This window comes from Thunnus albacares, chromosome 14, assembly GCF_914725855.1.
Source record: "Thunnus albacares chromosome 14, fThuAlb1.1, whole genome shotgun sequence".
Classification (NCBI taxonomy): Eukaryota; Metazoa; Chordata; class Actinopteri; order Scombriformes; family Scombridae; genus Thunnus; species Thunnus albacares.
The window spans coordinates 2,896,134-2,913,459 of record NC_058119.1 but is presented as its reverse complement, the minus strand read 5'-3'; the positions used below and the strand labels follow the sequence as shown (position 1 = coordinate 2,913,459).

General features: G+C 40.1%; 1 protein-coding gene across 6 annotated transcripts in view; it reads right to left on the bottom strand.

Annotated features, from left to right (window-relative positions):
* ltbp1 (latent transforming growth factor beta binding protein 1) overlaps positions 1 to 17,326 on the bottom strand; it is a 153,853-nt gene that overhangs the window by 86,911 nt on the left and 49,616 nt on the right. For 5 of the 6 annotated variants that reach the window (XM_044372810.1, XM_044372805.1, XM_044372806.1 and 2 more), the window contains exons 4-5: positions 13,221 to 13,372; positions 1,469 to 1,636 (exon numbers count right to left, since the gene is read on the bottom strand). In XM_044372810.1, coding sequence (XP_044228745.1) covers positions 1,469 to 1,636; positions 13,221 to 13,372 — 320 coding nt within the window. Of the gene's footprint in view, positions 1 to 1,468; positions 1,637 to 2,534; positions 2,617 to 13,220; positions 13,373 to 17,326 lie in introns of those variants that run through there. The other variant, XM_044372811.1, reaches the window with a different exon arrangement.

Genomic DNA, 17,326 nt, shown 5'->3' with positions numbered 1-17,326 from the left:
TGTTTCCTACAATCATTTAACTTTCCAAAAAAGTGACAACCCAGCAATCACACCAGTTTTATACAGTGATTGGCCAGGTGTGTGGAGGTGTGAAAGAAGGCGGGGTTTGAATTTCTCTCTTAAGCATCCTTCTTAGGTTATCCCATTTGTGTGATTTGTCATGTTGAGGCTATGAAGGTGCAAAAAACACAAAGTTCTTGGAGGTAGATCAGGGAGGCAGTGAGATGCAGCCAGGAGGAAGCTATGATGGCAGACTTTTCAGTCTGCCTTTGAGTGTGGCTATAGCATTTAGCCTAGCTTCAAACAAATAGTGGAAGCAAGGGGGAACTGCTGGCCTGATACTATCAAAAGTTTAAGAAAACATACCTTCTAACAACTCCAACCTGTACAATGTAGAGACAAAACATTGTAATTTCAGACAAGATGTTTCTTGGCCAATGTCTCAGCAGTGTGATTGCCCTAGATCAAATTTAAACCATTTCAATGAACTAGATCCATTATCTAAATTCAATTTAACTAGATTCTGATATTTGGTGAAATTCAAGCTTATCACACCACCAGCAATTGCTGAAAATACAGTAATCTTTAAAGTGGCATTAATCAATGTTTTGGCCACTTGGATAAACACAACATTGAAATCTTATCACCATATTATCACCAGTTCATATGACTATTTACACACCAAGCAGACACAGACCAACATTACCTTTCATTTCGAGTTGTTTCTTTCTACCTGATGAAAAGTGTAATACTCATTCAGTTTTTGGTCTCCACCAACTCCTGAGAAAAATATCTGGCTCTTAAGCTGCTAAATGCTCCACTATGTTCACCAACTTGTCACTAACTTTGTTTGTCCACCTTTTGTTGCTGAGCAAGTAGCATAAAGTAGCTTTATTCCAGTTCTTTCCTGAGCAGTGAGCGTGAACCAAAACAGTTAAGATGTAGGCCATAAAACGAAAACAATGATCTTAAAGACATTAAAACACTCCATTAAACCAAGGGGACTTGCAGAGTTGGTGATAATTCTCTGTAGGTCAGTCACTACAAGTGACCCCTTACACTTTAAACTTAAGTCATTTGATTCATTGTTATTATAGAAATATTGACTAATGCAGCTTTAAAGTTTTAAATGATAATCTGGCACAATAGCAGCTCCCTTGGCAGATGACCAGATTTTGCAAATGCAGCCTCTTACATTTTGAATAAAGCTGACAAAAAACAAGTGTGGGCTGCTTTGTGTTGGCAGATCATATGAGATAAAGAATCATGCAGAATGGCAACAACAGATCACTTTCTGTGCACTATAATTTTGCACAAGTGTACTATCTAGTGTGCCAGCTCTGAAGAGTCTTAATTGAAGCTAAGTGCTTTCCTAAGGTTAGCTAAGAGATTTAGATGAGAGATCATGTGTAAGCCAGTGCTGATTTGTCCTTAAACCAAGTGAGCAATAAAAATCAGGATCACTTACCTACTCTGAAGTTGGGTGCTGTCAGGGTGTCTGTCGCATGGCCATTCTCACTGATGATGGTGGTGGTGTTTCCTAGCTCGCAGTTGTTGTGACATCTGCCTCCTATACAGGTTAATTTGCAGATGGTGGGTGTGAAGACCACCTTGATCCTTCCTGTATGGTTGCCCACTGCCACCGAGAATATGGTGCAAACCAAGAGGAGGGGGAAGGAGAGCAGACGGACTGTGGTTATTCTTTGATCCATTAGAAAATGTTAAATCACTTTCAAGTTGAAGCTTGTCACAATCAACTGGTGAGGCTCCAGTCAAAACAATGACAAAAAAATCTACTATGTAATTTTCAATTTTGAAAAACTTGTGATGTGTCTCCTCCCTGCACTTATATACTTCCAAATACCCCTCTCTATCTGTTTCTCCTCCTCTTCCACTGCTCCTAAATCCAGTGGCGCCTCTGAAACGTGAGCAGGAATAAAGAAAAAAAAAAATCTGGGAGAGAGAGAGAAGTCAGCAAACAAAACTCTGGGATGTCTTCCAATTCTTCATCATAAGTCTCTGAGAGGTGGATATTGGCATATTACCATACCAAGCTTTATTCCAAAACAGACAAACAGCGGGCATGCCACCTTCAGCTCCTGTGCCTGCTTTTCTTGCTCTTCGGTTTTCTTCTCATTCTTTCTTTCCTCTTAGTTTTAACTCTTGAGGTTTACCAAACTATGCTCAGGAACTTTACAACCTCAAATAAAGAAAATGAGCTCCAAAAATCCTTTGTTGCAAGTCCACACAGAGATGAGGAAGAAGTCAGAGTTGCCTTTAGAAGTACTGTAAGACAAAAGCTTATCTACCCGTTTCCCTGTACTCCTACTCCTCTTCCCCACCCTCGTGAAACCCAGCCCTCAGTACAGACAGACAGGAAGAAGACATGAGTGAAGAGCACTAACTTTGACAAAGATTCTTGCACCCCACATCAAAGTACCATACATTTAATCTTTTTATCTAATGTACAACAATATCTTACAGTACATACATCTCTTCAGGTACATTTAGCTTTCTCCTCTAATTCACTCAACTGTATTTACTTCTCTTGATCCTTTAATATCTCTTCCCTGTGCGGTGGTTCTTGGCATCCCTGTGTCAGGTCCAAACCCCTGTCTCCAGTGCTCAGTGCATTGTCTGTGGCTGTCAGCTGTTCACACCAGAGAGTGCAGACGCATGGACCTAAGCCAAGCAGCCAGAGGAATGTTTTCTAAACCTGAGAGGCAGGAAAAACCACTGGATAAGACGTCCCAGGCTACCTAAACATTCACTAATAGGTGCAAAAATTAACTATTAAAGAGGGACCTAATATGATGTAGTGGTTTAAACCCAATGCCAATGGAAAGGTGGTTTTAGAAATGTTGCCAGGATCATATATGGACGTCCAAGATTTGAAGTCTAAACATGGTTTGCCCAATTCCCTTTGGTGGGAAGATTATTTCCAAAAAGAAATAAACAAGGAACGAAGAGTGTGGCAAGGTAGCTCTGGATGGGGAAAGTGAGGGTTTTCTCTTCTTTGACAATCCGTGAGCCAAATGTGAACAAAAGGTTCCAAAACACAGAACTGGAGACGACTTTCTCACAAATTGACAGATTTGTTTTCAAGGCATACATTAGACAACGACTAAATCCAAGTTGTTAATGTTTAATGATGCTGTTAAAGGTTTATTTACATCAGTAATGTTTGTAAGAATTGTGGTAAAACACTAAATGCTTCAATTGTGTATATTATTGTACTTTTTTCAGCAGTCAAAACCTTACAGACTGGGTCTTGAGCAATCTCCATTTTTAAGACTTGTGTTAAGGGTCTATAAAGGAGCCTTGATCAACAAGTCTTTAACCATGTTAACCCTAACTCTAACCCTAACTAAAAACTTTTAATCAGATCTGATTTTTGAAAATACAATGTCGTACCCTGACACACAAAACTGACTTCAAAGGACTAGCACTGACAACAGTTGGTTGATGCGTTACCCTACGTCTTCTGCTAAAAGTTGAAATTCACACACTGTAGAGACATGCACTTCACTTCTCTGCCTCCGTGACAGCAAACTAGTAATAAGTCTATATTATGTATGTACTCAGAAGAACATAGTGGAGAGAAAATCAAACTAGCCAACGATTTGGTGCCTCTATCATCAGAACAACATTGCTTCTCAGTGCCATCCAAAACTCATCTGACTGTTAAAAAGGAATTAATCTTAAGTCCAGCTTCACTCAAAAATATGTTTTTCCTCTTGTGAAGGACGTTGGAGCAGAATGCTGGTACAGAAGGTTGGATGTGCAGAATTTGTTTTCACATTCGTCTGCTGAAAATAGAAAGTTTCTCTGTGCTCATTGAAAATCAGATTTTACAGGTTGGGTCAATGAGCATGATTTGTGACATCACAACAAGTTTGGAAGGTAATTATACGTTTTTTGTGGAAAAACCATATCAGACATATATTATTGTTTTATGTCTCAATATACATCTAGAGGGGATCTTTAACTGTTTTCTGATCTACCACATCTATGGTTAAGGTTTGGTCAGTTAAGGCAACTAAGACTAGTGACAAAAGTCACTCAATTTTACTCATGAAGTTTGGTTTACTTGTAATGAGGAGTTATACTCGGCCTGTGAAAAAAAAAAACTTGTTTTTCTGGTGAGGACGGTCTCATTTGAGTATATGTGAAAGATGCAACTGATGCTACACTGCTATCATTGCTAATCACTGCTGTAGCCAGTTCAAAATATTTTGCTTGTGGAGGAAATAAGAAAAGGAGGAGGCGAAAAGTAAGGAGAAATTGCTCTAAATGGGTAAACTCACTGCTTCACTAAGCTGAATAGCCAGTCGGAGCTCCCTCTCTCTCATCAAATTCTGATTCGACATGCTGAGGCGACTGAAAGAGCAGCTGCTGATAAAGGTTGATTAGAGCCAAGGGTGCAGGACACATGGCAAAAAGTACAAAAAACATACAGCCCAATGATGCCTGATGGCCAAATGGCAGCTTAGTATGTCAGGACCCTTAGGCATAACACTGAGTGTCACACAGAATCCAATCACTCAGTGGGAGTTTTCATGGCATTTCACCCCAGTGAGCTTAAATGTGGTTGCTGACAGGTGGCATAGATATGTGCTGCAGGGGAGAAATACGCCTCAAAAACAGCCTCCAATTCTCAACATACGGAAACTGTCGAGCAATGTATTGTTTGCTGTCAGCTTTTCAAGCAGCTCTGTGTTCTGTGTTCACAATCATACCAATCCTGGCATGTCAAAGCTACTTTGACAAGGCTCTGAGCAGCAGGTCCCTGGCCACAGTGAAGATAAAACATTTCTAAATCATCTGAAACCCCCCTTCCCTTCTATGCTTCTGTAAATATGCGCACGTTGCTGGCACATTTCTTTGGTTGTGTCGAGCATATGGAAAGGGAGTCAGGAGAGCATCTCAGACACAACACAGACATCAATCAACTTGAAGGAAGAAAAATGTTGAGGATCCAGACTGCAGAGGCTGGAGGAGTGTAGCAGGGAGGAATGAAAGCGTAAATACTGAAGTCAGGGGGGTAATTTCTTTCTTTCCTATGTTTTCCATTGTACCACAGGGGGATTGTGTGAGCCATGCAAGGGAATTAAAGTGCAGACGCCTGAGAGGTAAAGTGTTGCAGCAAAGAAACTTAAGTCAGGATTCATAAGAATGCTTTTTAAGGGTCATTTGTGATGTTTTTGCACCTCTTGGCTGTTAGCTACTTAATGCAGAATTTTTTTAATTGTGCTCTGGTCTCAAGGAGACCAAACTTTTTGTGTAAAATCTTGTAAAAGCACCTGTGAATGGATTTGATACACAGAGTCATTTGACAGGTGTGTGTACTATAGGAATCTATGTAAATTACTGGTACCTATATATCAAAAGAATGAATGGAAATATTGTTACAAGTGAGTATTGAGGATGCATCACGATATCCTGACTTTTTCTGTCATCATGGGATGTCAAAAAACCCAGCAACACTGGTAGTATAAAGAACAACCATATTTAGGGACCAATGCATTTCGGCTTGTGGTCATGACATAGAAGTAAAGTAGGCAAAGAGACACATATTGATTTTTTACTTTAAAAGTGTTACAAAGCATGAATAAGGACTTCTTAATTAATAAGTCTTCCTTGTGATGTTTTCTAAGTTCTGGATGACCCTAATGAAAGGCACAAGTCAAAATGAGTTGAGTCCTTCAATTAAGAAGTACTTTATACTGCAAGTGTTGCTAAAGTTTTGACCTCTCAAGACTATTTCCCTTCTCCATGCACCTTAGAGCTAGATGAGGTTGTTCCAGAATCCCCACCCTGATTGCAAACCTTCAGGCATTCTTATTTGGTCATTGCGGTGATGGCGAGGTGATCCTCTCTGCCCAAACCTTCAGTCAGGACCAAGACTACTAACATTTGTCTGAGGGTGTTTTGGCAGTGTAGGAGAGCTGAGGGATAGCTGAGGGGAGACGGGGAATAGCTTTCCCAGATGTGGCACCAAAGCCGGTTGCTGACAGGCTGTCTGTCGCGTGGGACAGGGCTGACAAAAAGGCTGCGGGCTTCCTGTTTTAGAAGAGCAAACTCGTCTGCTACTTTCACAAAGTGTAGCGCTGACTGCATGCTGGGCAAAAACCAGCCGTGGTAGTTCCATTAATTTAGGCTCAGAGGCCTTAAGTGCTATTTGTAGGTACACAACTTTGCTCTAAGAGGTACACAATGAAGGGTTGTGACATGCTTTACAGGGGTTCTGGTGAAAATGTTTGTTGGACCCCAACAGATGCACAATCCCCCTCCTCCATCACACAGATGGATAACTCTACTTTGAGTGTCTGGAGAATCAAACCGTAGCCTGGCAAGAGTTCAACAACTGAACCTTCAGTACTATGTTGTGATTGAAATGACAGGTCATATTGCTCTGCTTTAAGGGAGGTTGAAAAAATTTCAAAAAGCCAATGAGCCACAAATACAATGTTGAGGTTGAGAGAACGGGTACAATTAGTGGGTCTTGTGGAGGCTTTGGTGCTTTGGCATCACTCAGCACAACAAACAGTTCATTTAAAATCATTTAAGGCTCATAAGTCAGATAACATTAAGCAAGACTTTACATTGTCAGATATAATGCACCAAGAGTTCATCATCAAAAAAGATATGGTATCAATGTGCAGCACTGTCTGCCACAGTGTCTTTTTCTTAGACGTCCATTGGGAGAAGCCAAAGTCAGACATTTTTCTATACACATAGACAGAAAAAATGTTGAGGAATGTTTAGTATACCATTCATGTAATATCTTACTAAATGTGAACTAAAATATATATGTAGGGTTGGGGCTCCAATAGCTGGATCCATTTCAGATCCAGTTTCAGGTGACAAAATACCCACAACAAATCTCTTATCAAATCTTTTATCACTCACTATCTTTTATCAAAATATTAGCAAAGGACAACAACATACAAAGTATTCAGCAGGCACACAGCATTGCTTTCGGCAGTTGAAATGGCAAGTGTTGCAGGTGGCAGATAATATCAGCTATAAAATTTGGGATATGAAAAGTGGATTTGACACTAGATTCAGGCTCCATAAAATGCTATCAAACCCCATTCCCGTACATATTTTTCTACAGATAATCCAGGTTTACTTTGAAGTTGACTTTTCTTTAGCTGGCTGAAAAAGAAAGGAAGAACCAGTGTTCCTTCCAGTGGATCAGATCCTTGTGAGGTTGTCACAAGGATCTGATCCTTTTCATGTGGAAACTATAGCTTTGTAGTTATCCTTGGTAGATAGAGTATTTGAACAACACAGACATCAAATACAGGCCTTGAGAGTAATTCACAGAAAATACTTACAATATAAAATGCAATCATAATATTGGTCAGAAAAATTGCAATTAGGTATTTTCATCAGCTGTAGTCCATAGTATCTCATAAGTCTTTGTTTAAAGGGGACATACTATGCTTTTCCTCATTTTCAGTTATATATTTAATGTTATGATGTTGGATGTTCATATTAAACATGGCCAAAGTGTCAAATAATGAGGTAAACATATGTAGAAGTAATCCTTGTGAGCAAAAAGCACTGGTTTTAGACTGCTATGAACACTCAGTTTCCAACAGTTTTTTCTATTTTCAGCCCAAGCTGACGTCAACTCGTGATGGATATCTGTATATGGTCATCTGTTCCATGCATAGCGCCAGTTCACTGCACTGCTCCACTAACATTATGGTATTTTTCCATTGTTTTGGGGATATCATGGCGAGCCATGACTCGATTTCGAGCTGGTACACTGTCACACTGTTTTTCCATTACACAGCAGGGCAAAGTAAGATAAGTAGTTTACCTGTTGGATGTGTGCTGGTCATCTGCAGCTCTTCAACAAACATCATCATCACTGTGGCTATTTCTGCTTGAACTATTCCTCCCTGCATTATTTCTAACTGATCCGCTGAACGAATACCTCCAAATATCTACATATGTTGTGTCGCCCAGTTTTTAGTGACGCTAACGAAGCGCTACTAATATGGTGAGGAACACATTTAATGTCCTGTAAATTCTTCACAATAAAAGTCTCCTGTTATTTAATCATTTGAAAGCTTGTCATTTGAAGCAGTAAAGCATGAAATGTTGGGTTTGCATCGGCGGTAACTTAACATGACTATGATACGGCTGAAGGCTGGCCAGTCAGAACAGAATGGGCTCACCGGTGGGGAGGCTTAAAGACACAGGAGCTAAGACTGCCTGTTAGAGATAAAGGCTGAACTGAGGGGCTGCATTAAGGGCCAGTACAAGATATATAAGGTGTTGAATAGTGAATCATACAAAGCTACTCTGGTGGAGTCCCAGAATAAAATTAGAGCTGGAAATGAGCATAATAGGTCCTCTTTTGGTCTTATTGAAGCCAGTGTCTGTTGACTCTATGTTGAATCCTCTAGTGTCTTATTTAGGGAGAAGCACTAGTTCAGTATATGAACCTTCAGACCATTTAAGGCCATATACTGGTATGCACAGTACTTCAAATAAGGGAAGCTTTGAAATAAGACAAGGCTTTGCTAAATATTTATTTGGGAGCCATATATAAAACCAGTTATTTCTCTCTGGTTTTTCAAAAACATATTGAATATGAATCATTTGGAAATGTAGGTGGCTGGTTTCTGTCTATATGTGCCTGTGTGCCATTTCCCTCTCTACCTTTGATGTCTGGCCATTTCTTGGGTTTTTACAAACTGCTAGCTGAAATTAAACTGAACTGAGGAGGTTATTTTGAAACTGGGTCTGGGTCACTGTGGCCAGGTCTGGGTCTGCTTGAGACTGCAGCACTGCAGGCCAAGAATCAACACTGTTCTGTCTGCTGACCTCCCCCATTAATATGCCCACATCGGTCCGTCTGTCTGTGGCCACAGGCACAACCACTCAAACTGCAGTCGACAAATTCTTTGAAAAATATTGACTTATTCATAGATTCATACTGGCGAGTCAGATGTTGGAGTTTGGCCTTGAATTTATGACAAGCCGCAATAACCAAGCAGGAGCTGGTAAATTATGGCTGCTGTTAATCTGTCAGATCTATAAGAGTTTGACTGGCAACCAAACTTGGTCCAAGAAACTTTTTTTTCTCTGAATCATTTGAAGCAGCTCAGAAATGAAGAGTCTCATAAAAATGTGAATGCCACAAGCCAGCGGGACTCTTCATAGGAAACCAAGCCTTATGTAACTGAAGGTGTGAGGAAATATGCTGAATGTCTATATACCGCTGTTTGTCTTTGAATACATAGAATGAACAGTGAAGTAATAAATTGAAAGCTGGCCTCTGGGTAAATTGCAGTGGTGTATTCATGCTTTTGTGTGTCTGCAGCCATTTACCACTGGGTTCCACCTTAAACTGTAAATGGGAGATAATGTGTCTTCTGTGGCAAGGCTGTTGAGTAGCTGTGAGACTTAAATGGGGGGTAGATAACAGGTATTCAGAGGCTCCACTCTACACAGCCTCCTCCCATTCATATCCATCGAGGCACTTGTTGTTTCAGCAAATTGAGGGGTTCTCCCCCGGATGACACAGTTATTTTATTCCATCTCTTCCACTCTAACTCTCACACTCCCTGCCTTTGTCTGAAATTGCCCTCAGAAAATGAGACTAATAATTCATTTTCGACAGCCCCAAGCAGCAGGCAATGCTTAAGTCTTTATGCCATTACCGCTGGAGCTGCAATTTGAACAAATCCTGTTACTGCGAGCTCCACATTCTCTCCATATCCTCATACTGTTAGAGCAGATGTGATGTGTTTTGTGTGGTATGTGTATATTGGTATAAATTAGGGTTGAAGGGTTTTCCCGTGATTTTAAAATGATTATGATTCCCAGGAATATATCACCCTTTTCCCAGGATTCCCAGGATTTCTCACTATAAGACAAAGTTTGATTTTGAAAACCGAACTACTGATAACTGATTATAAAATAACTAATTAATTTTCTGATGTTATTCTTTGTTATTTATGGTATGGTTTGATGTTATTCTTTCATGTTTGTGTAGTATGTGGTAATATTTTAGCAGAGCAACAATTCCTTTTAAAAGTACACTTTTCTGAGGTGGAAAAAACACAACGCTATGTCAGAAAATGTGTCAGACGCAGCAATTTTGGTATGTCATTTTGGTGGTTTGAGGAATAGGAGTATTGTTCTTGAACATTGTAACATTAGAGCAATCTTCTGAACTTGATGCTCCACCTGTTCAACACCACTCTGCAATCTGCCCTACTGTTCTGATTCCAGATAGAGGTCTGTATCCGATTGAGCCATGTCTTGTTGAATGTCTGCATAGTTTATTTGCTGATGTTGCTCTGTGCCTCGTTCATTTATCTATTAAAGATTTTGCCACACAGTTTAACTGTATGCTGCTGTTTTAGCATGAAAAATAACAATATAATTGGTATCTTACAGTTATCATAGCAATTTAAGGTCAGATCCAATTTTTGGTATTGCATGGTAATGTCAATGATTTGGAGAGGGCGTCTCGCAGGCATTGTTCTAGGGTAACGAGCATTTTTGGCAAGAATTTTCAGGAAAAAACAAAATCTCTGTAAAGGTCCCTGGCTGGTATCAAATTGGGGACATTACAATCACATGTATGTGTCTCAGACCACTAGGCCACATAGACACCACAAGGAGCTTCTTTTTAATTTAAAAAAGGGTTCTCTGCACATCTTTCAGCACTGTGCAGCTGCATCAGGTGCTTTTCAGTACAAGGACAGTGTGCACTATTAAAGGCTGCAAATCTATCAGTGTGTTCCAGTCCTTTTTCCTCTGCTTTTAAGCTGTCACAGCAGACAAAGAGAAGAATGTGCAGACTGAATGTTTTTTAACTGTAGAACAAAATTAAATTGCAGGAAACTTATAGCTAAAATGTGGCATTCTTTGGAAGAAACTATTTATCTTCACAACTCGCATGTTTTTTCATTACTACCAGATTTTCATAGTAAGCTACCCTCAGATGTAACTCATGGAACTCTCAAACAGGAAGTTCAGATCATTAATAATAAACCTCCACATATTCCATCACAATTGCATATCCTTGAATTTATCCTGACTTCTAACTTATGTGACGTAAAGCTGTCATTGATTTTCCCACTGCTAATATTTTTGGTTTAAACTAAGACATTAGTTCCATGATTTAGTTTATTTGGCTGATAATGCCCTTTTATTAAAAGACAGATATCAGCCTAACACAGTCTTAACTCTTAACACAATTTACATATTTATTTAAATATCAGACATCTCAGAAATAATTTATTGAGATTATGGAGAATTTTACTTTCAGGAGTGTCAGTCTGCAAAACTTGAAATCAAATCTGCTTTTCCTAAATCAGTATTCCCTTATGATCCCGAGCATAATGTTGTGTTCACACCAAATGCCAACCAAATTTTTTGCGTGCCGAGAATACATACAAAGTCAATCGCATCTATTCACGCCAGGCGACGCAAATGACACAATGCCAATGATGCAAATATGTGAAATTCTCGACATGAATACACAAAATTTGCATATTCGCGTGAGTTGAAAATGTTCAACTTGAGTGAAAATTTTGCTCAAGTTTAAGCTGTTGAGTACTGGCTAGCTCTGGAAGAGAGAACCAGGGAGCACGTTGGTGCTGCTGCTGCTGATTTCTGGTGGAATAAACACACATTGGACCACCTCACCAGATTCTGCTGTAAACCACAGCCGTTTACCAGCGAGTTTATTTTTTTAACTTTTGGGATTAAAAATTGATTTATCTTTACTTTAAATGCCAGTGAGTTTATATAATTTTAAAGTTACACAGTATGTAGATATCTATGTGTATAAACAATAAAGTCGCTGCCATATTTATGCCTTTAGAAGTTATTCTGTGTTGATGGAGCAGCTACAATGTTTTCAAAGCAAAGCTCTGTTCGATCTGAACTCCATTCAGAAAAACAAGCATTTTAATTTAAGTTGTTTGCTTGTTATCTTGCTGACAGACCGGACAAAGCATGAATTCAGATTTTTTCCAAATCTGCATCATGATGTAGTTATTTCAGCATCCTTTTGATCCGTTTATTGCAATTAAATCACAGCAAAACCTAAGTTTATTTTGGGTTCACGCTGTCTGTAGCTGTCATCTGGGAAGTGCAGTAATGGATTTTTGGGGGGGGAGTTTTGTGTGACGGGTTTATCACAGCAAAACGAACAGAGAAGAGTTGATTATGTATCTCTCAGTGTTTACAGATAAGTGTTGGTATGACTGTTGTTAGCAGGAGGACTGAGCCGTTATAATGGCGGGTCAGGCTGAGCTTCCGTAACATCACTGCACTGGCTCCTGTTGTCCGGGTGGGGACTAGTCGTTGCCTGCCATTGCTCGCTGGCTGTTTGGTGCGAATAAACACAAATGATACCGCGGTCAAACTCATGCAAGTAATGCAAGCCGAAAATTCCATTTGCTTCGTCTAACACCATAAGGGATACAAATCCATCAATGGAGATGCGCCTCCCTCCCTACAGGAACTGATCACACCACAAATCTCCACCTGCAGCCTCAGATCTGCCAGCAGCTTGCTCCTTTGGGCCCCCAGTACCAAGCTCTGCATCATGAGGGATCAAGTCTTCTGCTCTGCTGCACCACGCTTGTGGAACAGCGTTCCTAACCAACTGACGACATCACAGACCCTAGACTCTTTTAAAAAAGCCTTTCTATTCAGGAAGGCTTATTCATCTTAACTCTTATTATCATCATTTCTTCATGTTATGTGTTCTATATTATTAATACTGTAGTACTTTAAGTTTCACGATGAAAGAAAAGTGTGGTATAAACTAAATATGTTATTATTTATTACACACGCTGTAACATATTGAATACAAATTATGTATAATTTAAGTTATTGCTCACACTTGCAGGCATCCCCAGCTTTTCAAATGATTCACGTATATATACAAAATCTACTTGCAAAGACATGAAGCTTTCTTGAGACAAATCAGCCATCACAATGAACATCGTGTCTGACTTCGTATTTATGAAAATCGTGTTAACAAAGCATAGTAATGCAAAAAAAGTGAGTGGACAGACTTAAAAAATAAGCAAAGTAACAAGCAAGGGCAGGAGGATGCGTTTTTCGAAAGCATCATATTGAAATTCCTACTCGAAATGTTCACTCTTCAAGAGCATCATTAACACACCCAAATGAAAGTCAAAAGGTGGTGTGTGGGATGACTTACTCACCATTGATGGGGTTGTGTCCCACTGTCAGGGGGATTGGCCTCTCAGGTTGGGACTGGATGTGCGTCTGTGTGTGCGTGGTGTGTGTGTGGTAGTATTTTGGCTTTATAACATACTGCTGGCTCTGACCTGGGTGCATGGGCATGGGCCGGATCCTGGAGGGAAAGAAGGAAACAATCAGGTGTCAAAGAGAATAGATTTTTTGGAAAATTAAATGGTAACACAAACTTCTTGAAACATGACATACAGTATGCCCACCCACATGGGTATGTTTGATGTGTATACACTAATACGAGGTATAAATGAGCCTTCAGTATTATTCAGTATCAATGTTCTTGTCACTCTTTGCCTAAGCAGACCAATTGTACAGTCTCCAAAAAACTGCGTTCCTTTAAATCTGTCGTCTAAATGTCACAGCAGGTGTTTTCCTTTGACAGCTGATGGAAACCAGCTGCTGTCACAGCAGTGACTGGGGTGTAGCCAGAGGTGCTTGAAAGTTTCAGCCCACAGAGAGCAGTGCAGCAGTATCTTTCTGCCCTCTGTGAATCACTATGGATTTCACCTTTGAAGGAAATGATCCTTTGCCAGCACCAGTCTTATAACACTAAACGGTCTGATTTTAATGAAATTGTTTTCATAAAAGAAACATACTGATCAGCGTCTGAATTCGCTGCGCTGTCCTTATATCAATACGCTCAAATGACATCACTCTGACACACAAATTCTTCTAGTTCCTCAAGAACGGCGTCATCTTCCTTCCTTTCCTCTTACCACTCCCTTCACTTCTTATCAGCCTGAGCCTATACAGGATCAGACTACTGGGCTTAAAACCTCACCAATATCTTAAATGATGTTGTTGAATGCTGCAGAGATACACAGGCATACAGTACAGTGCAAAGTACAGGGCAAACATTTATCAACTTACCAGTACTGACGAATGAAAACTCATGAAATATTGTGCCATTGACATTAAAATAAGTAGAAGCAAAGATGGGACCAAGGTACAGTTTTTAGAAATCACAACACACATCTTAGTACAGTACATTTCTCAACAAAAGTTGTGATGATCAGGTCTACTTGAGTGATGAGTCCTGAACTTCGCCTGAAGATGCTTCAAAGCTTGAGGTTGCATGAGGTGCTTGGCAAAAGTATGGTCAAAAGAATGTGGACACCCCTGCAGGACATCAGCAATCTGTGTGTTACTCTGTGATTCAGTCACATCGTGTTCCCAATGCAAATCTTAGGGGAAAAGTCAAAACATTATTGTAAGCCATGCTAGCAACATGGCTCTATGGATGGTAATGTCAGTCTGTCTGTCCATCCACTACTTTGGACCAGACTATAATATTTCAACAACTTTTGGATGGATTTCCATGAACTTCAGTATGAACAGTCATGTTCTCCTCAGGAACATGAATGTCTGTAATCATTTTGGTAATTCTCTGATTTTTCATCTAGTGCCATCATCAGGTCAAAATTATAATTTGTCCAATACTTTGATTCAAACTAATGACATCATATTAGCGTCACCTGTACTTTGTGTTTAGTGCTAATCAGTAAATGTTTGCATGCTAACAAGTTAAACTAAGATGGTGAACACGGTAAACATTACATCTGCTTAGTATCCACATTTTAGTATTGTCACTGTTAGCATACTAACATTAGCACCGCTGTGCCGAAGTACAGTCTCAGAGAGACACTAACATGGCTGTAGACTGTAGCACAACGCAAGTGTCTTTGCTAGTTTAAGACCAACGCAGTTGTAATTTTCCCGCCCAGTGCCCACGTTTTTTAAATAGCAAATGCACTTGCACCCATCAGAGCGCCCATGGGCGTGTTGGTCTTAAAATGAGGTGTGGTCTGGCGCATTGGTGGTGCATTGCTATATTGAGGCAGTGGAAAGTGATTGCTTTAACTTTGTGTGCAAGCAGATCTGTTTCCTCTGCAGAGAGGCATTCCTTCTTACTACTTGGCAAATGCGCCATTATAATAGCAATCTGCCAAGGTGCAAGCACACCTGGCTCTTAAAGCGAATGGGAGATGGCACTCTGATTGGTTTATTGCATGTTACGCCCAAAACACACCCATGATTAAGGGACTAAGGACAACCCCTTTGAACCATGTGCCTGGCGCTCCGACCATTTTTTCCACCGTTAAACTAGCAAAAGCGGATTTAGACACACCCTAAATGCACTTGCGCCATGCGCTTCAGACCGTGCACTTTAGATGGTTAAAATAGGGTCCTTAGTCTTGTTTATCTGTCATCTTGCAGCGGGTTGAATCTCAGAGATGTCTACTGTATGGGTGGAATGATAAAATGTTTGTCTGAATGAAACCAACAGCAGTTAACGTACATCTAAGAAAGAAGAAGAGCAGAGTGTAGTGCGCAGTCTGTGGATTTAAATGTTGGTGTCAACATTGAATAATTTTCAGGCTTGAAGTAGTCACTGGCTGGATCAAGAAATATCTTTCAATACGCAACTTGCTGCTGGATAGCAGCTAAAAAAAATACATTTTGACTTTTCCACTAAGGTTTGTGTAGTGAACATTGTTACTTAATCACAGAGTGACATATGATGGAGTGCTGAGGTCACACAGGGGATTGGATTTGAGATAGGGCTGTTATTGTAATTCCAGTGAAGGGAAATGTTAATGCTACATCATTCAATGACATTTTAGACAATAGTAATGTTCTTTCAACTTTGTGGCAACAGCTTGTGTTTGTCCTTCTCCTGTTTCAACATGATAACACACCCTGCGCATAGCCAGGTTCATATGGGAATGGCTTTCTCAGTTTGGTGTGTAAGAACTGGCTTGCACAGAGCCCTGACCTCTACCCCATCCAACACCTTCAGGATGAACTGGAACACCAAGTGAGAAACAGTAGGATAGAGGCTGTTAGAGCAGCTTATTAATGCCCATGGTTTGGGAATGACATGTTCAACAAGCCCATGTGGGTAGAACGTTTGTACGTTCACATACTTTGATAGGATATCCACAAAGTACTGGCCATGTAGTGCATTTTTCCACCATGATGTACATCAGAAATGTAGGTCAAGGACTGTAATGAGCCACCCACCAACCCTCATCTCTACACTGGGTGATCTTGTATTCCTGGCAAACATTATTAGCATCTTCCTAGTCGCATGGAGCGACACATAATTAACTATATGACAATAACATATTTCGATGATATTCTAAATCAAAATATAAAACAAAAAGATTTCACATCTAATTCCAATAAAAAAATAATAGTTATATTTACAAAAGCAATTTTACACAGGTTACTTACCATATGTCTCATCCAACTCATGTTACTCACACCTGAGCTAAGTACCAGGGTTTGACATTGACATTAACTCTAGTAAAACATGATGCAACCTAATTCAGTAATCCTTCAACAAATTCAACCTTTTATAAAAGAGCTTTTTTGTGAAACTTGTACTGTTCAATTTCTGTTGAGACTGATTCAGAGAGGTGTTGACTCAACTCTGAAGTCATTCTTGGCTGTAGTTAGTAGCGTTGCACTGAGCCAACAGGATACCCTGATACTGCTCATTTTAAACGAGGATAGCAGTGAGCAAAGGTTGCACTATGATAGCAGAGGGTATTCCTATGATCTAACTCCCTGGTCTGCTGCTGCTTCCTGAGGCAGTGAGTCATCCTGTGTTACTGCATTCTCAACTGCAGCACAAAATGTGGCCTGAGACGATTCTGCCATGTTACAACACGGTGTGACCCAATAGTACAAATATACAATATCAGGTCTAGTTTAATAGGCTTTAATGATCACTATTAACATCTCTCTATATAAAGCAAGGAATCTCTGTCTGTATGTTTGTATGTTTGTCCTTCACATATCTCATGAACTGTTCATCTGATCGACTCCACACTTGGTGGGTGTATGGTTGGGCACACAGGGGAGTGCAGTGTTGAATTTGGTGCAATTTGGACATGTGATATGTTTAATGTTAATAAACTTTGAATAAACCAGCGATCAGCGAGCTGCTCCAGTCTGCAGCAGTGTGACGGGGCTTCTGGGCTCTGCAACTGCATGTCATGAAGAGAGCTGTACAACCCTTCATGAGAGAGATACAAGGGGATGACAT